This window comes from Belonocnema kinseyi, chromosome 2 (assembly GCF_010883055.1).
Source record: "Belonocnema kinseyi isolate 2016_QV_RU_SX_M_011 chromosome 2, B_treatae_v1, whole genome shotgun sequence".
NCBI lineage: Eukaryota > Metazoa > Arthropoda > Insecta > Hymenoptera > Cynipidae > Belonocnema > Belonocnema kinseyi.
Window position 1 is genome coordinate 121,819,471 of NC_046658.1, and position 6,512 is coordinate 121,825,982.

Sequence of the window (6,512 nt, forward strand, 5' to 3'; positions counted from 1 at the left end):
CAATGAAAATTTAACTCTTGCAGTTGCAATTTTAACTATTTTATTGAAAATTGGTTTATTTTTTTGTTAATTATTTAATTTTTAATTTTTAAATTTAATTTTGGTTAAAAATTCATGCTTTTGGTTTTAAATTCAACAATTCCAGCTGAAGATTCATCATCTTAACTGAAAATTGAACTATTCTATTCTTTTTGACAATTTATTTGTTAATTTTAAATTTATTTATTTAATTTTCTATAAAATTCGCCTTCTTATTGGAAAAATGAACCTTCTTTTCTATTTTTGGTTGAAACTAGATCTTTTTTAGTTTAAAATTCAACTATTTCGTTGAAAAAGTGCCTTTTTGTATTTTATAATGCAAATATATCGTTGAAAATTCATGTAATTTTTTTTAAAATGGTATTTTTTAGTTGCATGAAATTAACATTAAATAAAATTTGTTTTAGTTAAATTAAATTTGTTTAAAAAATAATTTGTTTAACTGAAAATTTAACCATTTCATTTTTGCTTGAAAAGTGATATCTTTTAGTTAAAAATTCAGCTATTTGTTTCTAAATTATTCTTTTTCTTTATAAATTCAACTATTTGGTTGAGAATTAATGTATTCTTTTGAAAAATCTTCTTTTTGGTAAAAAAAAGTATTTTTGTTTGAAAATCCAACTAATTATTAATTATGTTCCCAGTAATATTTAATTTGTAATGAATCTATCGTGCTGAAGTATTTAAGAATATTTTGCAATTTTAATTGAATTTCTATTAACAAAAAGAAAAAACATTATATACAATAAACTTGCTAAAAATTATAAATGAAAAAAACTTGAGACCGAATGCATTTTAAATCAGACTGGGCCCTTAGACTTGAAGTCGCAGAATCCCTTGAAGGGGAAATATCTTATTTCTTAGAGAAAATTAGACGATAAATACTTTTCCGATTTGCAAACAGAATTTTTTCTAAAAAGTTATGCGTATTTGAAGTTTGTGCTTTGTTTCTCAAAAAACCCTATTTTTTTTCTTTAAACCTCTATAACTTCCCGCCTAACTGAGATATTATTTTTCAGCGGTTTTTCTGAAGAAAATTAAAAATAAATTTTCTCAAAAAACCCACCTTTAAATTTTTGTCAATTTTTTTTTTTGGCCTCGTACTTTGATAATGAAGATATTTTGTAAGTTTGATGCTTGCTAAATAACTTTTGTAGCCAGGAGAATTCTTTTCTTGTTGCAAACGAATTTTCTATGTTTTCTTCGAAACAATGATGGATACGAAAAAATTTTTCTTGTGTTTTGCGATATTTTTCATAGTTGACGAAAAAAATTCAAAATCTACATTTTCAAGGAGGAAAAAATTCTTCCGGCTTCATAAATGGTTTTGCCCGCATGATGATGCTAAGATGCCTTTTTTATTAGTAGAAATTAAAAAAAATATTTAGAAAAATAAAAAAGGTAGGCCTTTTCCCGAAATTATACTTTTTTCATGTTTTTAAAATTTGAAGAAAATAATAAAAAGATTTTCTTACAAATTTTCAGAAGAAAAATCTGTCCAATTTTACAATGCTTTATTCAAAAATCTTTTACATTAAAAATTCTTCTTTTAGCATTTTTATTTTTAAGCGTATATTTTTAATTTAAAGAATTTTAAAGTGCAGTCTTGAAGACTTATACAATTAAAAATTAAAAGCGTTTAAAGCTGAAAACCTTTGTTTAAAAACAGTATTATTTCATCAATTGTAGATATAAATAAATGAAGAAATAATTTTTTAAATGGATCTGTAATTTAAATATTAAAAACTAAACAATAATTTATTTGATAAAATGGTTCGAAATTCGTTCAAAGTTTAAGAATTTCTAGATTTTTACTGTTTCAATTCGAAAGTCTTCTATTCGAAAGTCCTCTAGTCGAAAGTCCTCTATTTTCAACTTAAAAATAACTCAATAATACTAATAATATATTCGTAATTAATGGATTTTTTTAACCCATTTAATTTGAAATTTTTTAATTAGAAAAAAGAAGAATTATTTAATATTTAGCAATATTTGACTGTTAATTTAATATGAGTAAATTGAAGCCAAATATTTAAAAATAAACAATTTCTAACTTAATTCTTTGACATAGAAAGCTTTGAATTATTAAAATTTAGAAATGCCCTTACACTTCAAACGTTAAACTTGTTATTGTTCTATTAAGAAAAATTTTAATTTGTAAGCGAAATTGTCGAACTTTTATGTAGAAATAATAAATGAACACTTATTATTTGTAGACAAAATTTGAGTAATTTTGAGAGATGTTTAAAAGTTTTGAAAAGATTAAAAATTAATTTTAAACTTAATATGATGTCAAGTAATTTAAATGAAGTCTGTTGAAATTTTTTTCAAAATTTCCAAACATATTTTAAAATGAATAAAATCTTGAATATTCTGTTAAAATAATTTTAAAAATTGAAAAATCATTTTCAATTTTCCTAGTAATATTTAAAAAAATTTGTTCTCTTGGAGCTTTTTACAATCCTTAAAAAGCTTCTAAATTTTTTGTTTTAAATCTGAAAAAAACTACATTTTGTTATTTATAAATCCAAATTTGATTACATTAATTTTAAAAGTTATATAGAAGTTCTGAAAAAGTTTCAAAAATGATTTTAATTTTGAAAAAATTTAAAGCAACTTCTAGATTTCTCAAGATTTTTAAATAAAATTTTGAAGCTTTTCAAGGATGCCTAAACTATTTGAAAACAAAGTAATGTTACTTCTAAATTAAGAACTTTTAATTTAAAAAATGTGCCTTTCTACTATTTTCAACTTAAAAATAAATCCATAATTAAAGATTTTTATTAAATTAAAAATATTGTGAGTAAATTATTTAATTTTTATCCCATTTAATTTGAAATTTCTTGATGCAGAAAAAGAATAAGTATTTAATATTTAGCAATATTTCACTGTTCATTTAAGACGAGTAAATTGAAATCAAATATTTAAAAGAAAACAATTTTAAATTGAATTGTTTTACATAGAAAGTTTTGAATGTTTAGATTTTCGAAGAACTTTTAAACTTTTAGCGTTACAATTTTAATTGTTCTATTTAAAAATTGTTTAATTTATAAGTGAAATTGTTAAATTTCGACGCATAAATAACAATTGAATACTTATTATTTGCAGAAAAAATGTGAGTAATTTTAAGAGATATTTAGAAGTTTTGAAGAGATTCAAAATTATTTAAAAACTTGAAAGTATTTCAAGTAATTTAAATGAAGTGTGTTAACATTTTTTTCAGAACTTCTTAATATATTTTAAACTTAATCGAAATTTTCCTCCAATTTTTGAAACTCCTGCAAATTAAAAATAATCCTTAAAATTTTCCATCATTTGTCGAAGTGAAAAATCATTTTTAATTTTCTTAAGAATCTTAAGAAGAATTTGTATTCTTTTGAATTCTTTCACAATTCTTAATGAAATTCTCAAATTTTTTGTTTGAAATATGTAAAAATCTACATTTTATTTTAAATTCGGCTGTAAGTATGTGAAATTATTTCAAGTTTTAAATTTAATTCGTATATTTTTTAAACTTCTATATATCTCTTAAAATTACTGTAATATTTTTACAAATAATAAGTGTTCTATTGTTATTCATGAATTCAAATTAAAATTTTTATTCAATTTGCAGGATTTTCTAAAAGTTATAGAAAAAATTCAATTAATTTTGAAATATATTTAAAAGTTCCGAAAACAATAAAAAAATTATTTTGAATTTGGAAAAGTTTGATACCACTTCTAGATTTCTCAAGATTGAAAAAAAATGTTAAAGCTTTTCAAGGATGCCTGAACGATTTAAAATTAAAATAATTTAACTTCTAATTTGAGAACTGTTGAGTTAAAAAAAATTATCTTTCAATTTTTAATGTGTCTAGCTTAAAATTACTTAAAATAATATTATTTTGAAAAATTTTAAAGTTCATTGCTTGCTTTTTAAGTTAGACTATTGAAAATGTTAACGTGGATTTATATTTTTTGAACTTAATCTGAATCTTTGAACTCTATAATTTACAAAAATTCTAAATTTTTCAGTTTATTTGCATTTCATTTAACATTGTTTAATATTGAAAAGTGTTAGTACCTTTCAGTTTATACGTGAAAGTTTGGATTGAAAAACTTTTACACTTCGAGTTCCACTTTGAATGCTTTAATTTGTTGTTTATTTTTTACTGCTTTAAGTGGAAAAATATTTAGAATATAGTTCGATTTTAAAAATTTTATTGACTGCGAAATATGTTTGCCAACCTGGAAAAAACCGGGAATTTTTTTCTTCGATTAAAACGGCCAGCTTGCATTTTTAAGCTCGGGAGAATTTTTTTTCCCCATAAGAATGTAGTTTTTGATTTTTCGCAGAACTTAAAAACAAAATTAACAACAAATTTAAAGTCGGGTTTTTTGAGAAACAAAGCACAAATTTAAAATACGTATAACTTTTTAGAAAAAAATCTGTTTGCAAATCGGAAAAATATGTATCGCCTAATTTCCTCTCAGAAACAACATATTTCGCCCTCGAGAGATTCTGCGATTTCAAGTCTAGAGCCCTGTCTGATTTGAAATGGATTCGGACTTGAGATACCTGGAAAAAAACCTAGAATTGTCAGGGAATTTTTTTTTCTCATCATTTGAGTAGAAACTCTGTTGAAGAATTGTCAGTAGTGTCATAAGTCTAAAATCTGTTATTGATTTTAAGAAAACTCGAATTTTCTTCTTTTTCCTGTAGGAGAAATTCCAGATATTGAACGTTCCGTCAGTAGTACGAGGCCACACACGGTGAACGTTTACACAGAAGTTGAGGAAGAGCCAGCTTTACCAATTCATACAGTAAGTCGGAATTCTGCAGTTCCACAAACGCGTGGAATTCTCAATTCATCAGCAACCGTAAGCGAAGAATTACCTGTAGCTGTCATAAGACCGACTCAAAATGAACGACCGCTTCAAAATGAAAAGAGCCACTACATCCTGTAGTTGTCTCGAAATGAAATATTTTAAATTAGGCAAAAAAATAAGGCTTCCTTCCATGGAACAGGCTAGTTTCATTGGTAGTTGCAAAAATTCGAGATCGTCGATCCGTTGGTTTTATCGAGCAATATTATTTCTTGGATTCATTGCACTTTATTGTAACGATTGACCCATAGGAGGAGCTAGACTTCTTTTTTACCTAGATTATATTGTCGATGATACGAAAATGGACGATATGACGGGAATTTTTAGTTCGGGAAGTATTGGATGCTAATTTGATGTTAGAATCCAGTTACACGATTGTATTGGAAGTCCAGCCTTTATTTGAAAATTAAAGCTAATCAGTTGACTTGCTGGAATCAGCCAATTGTTTTACAGAAGTGCTATTTTCGCTTTGTTGTGAAGAATTACGTAAAAAGTAGAATTATAATCATTTCAGTAAAGGTTGCGTGATATTGAAAGTAGAAACGAGAACTGAGGATTTGAAAGAACTCTCATCGTTAAGAAGCCTGTGATGTGCAGGAATGTAAATACTTTTTGTTGGTGCGAGGAGAGACAGACCAAATGTTTTATGCAGGAGATTTTAGGTGTAGATCTATCGAGAATAAACTAGAGGTATATGTACACTTTTTCTTTCTTTTTTTTTAAGTTTATCTGATCGAGTCTCTTTTCTAGAAATAAGCTTTACTCGCGTAAGCCGCTGCTTATTCGGTTTATCAGTAATTTTATTCAAAATGAATAGAAATCACAATGGTGGATTTTTCGGAATTCTGGAAAAATCATTTCACATTAAGAAACTATGTTTGTTCCGAATGAAATGTTAAGTTTTGAAATAACAGGTCGCACCTTTTTACTTCTCTTTTTGGCGGTCTTAAGTTAGAGAGCTTTATACTGGTGATGGGAAAATGGAAAATGTGCGACACTTTCGGAATTCTGGGAAAGTAGTTAAGTTTGTAAAAAGCCTTGTAAATACAAGATTATGCTGTAAAATGTAACTTTCTGTAAGATTTCGCTCTACGTTATTACAATGTTTCCATCGCTTTTATTATACTGTTTATCTAAATCTGTATTCCGAATAAAATAAAGTGTATTTATATTTTTTATCCTAAAGATTTTGGTTACAAATTTTTACAATTTTGTATCTAAACTAATCTCGAAAAAAATAAATTTAAAGTCGAATCTCAATTATGTTCTTTTCCAAGCTGTATTGACCTCTTATTATTGTATATTTATATTTTTTATCTTAAATCTTTTGGATAGAAGTTTTTTCTTATTTTGCAGAAAAACTATTTCTTTGGTTTTAAATATAGAAACAAAAAGATAATTTAGAGTACGGTCGAATCTCCATTATGTCCCTCTCCAAACTGTCTCGGTGTCTTTTCCTGTATTTATATTTTTTTATCTTAAATCTTTAGATCACAAGCTTTTTTTTAAATTTTGTATCTAAACTCCTCTTTTGGTTTTAAATCTCAAGAAAAAAAAATTATAAAAATTTAGAGTACCGTCGAATCTCCATTATGCCCCTTTCCAAA

The 6,512-nt window shown here is 25.2% G+C and overlaps 1 protein-coding gene across 3 annotated transcripts in view; it reads left to right on the forward strand.

The window, feature by feature from the left end:
- The window catches only part of LOC117166953 (E3 ubiquitin-protein ligase RNF13-like), a 31,802-nt gene extending 25,717 nt beyond the window's left edge, over nucleotides 1-6,085 (forward strand). For all 3 annotated transcript variants that reach the window (XM_033351440.1, XM_033351438.1, XM_033351439.1), the window contains exon 8: nucleotides 4,742-6,085. In XM_033351440.1, coding sequence (XP_033207331.1) covers nucleotides 4,742-4,986 — 245 coding nt within the window. In that variant the 3' untranslated portion in view covers nucleotides 4,987-6,085. The remainder of the gene's footprint in view (nucleotides 1-4,741) is intronic.
- The last annotated feature ends 427 nt before the right edge of the window (nucleotides 6,086-6,512 follow it).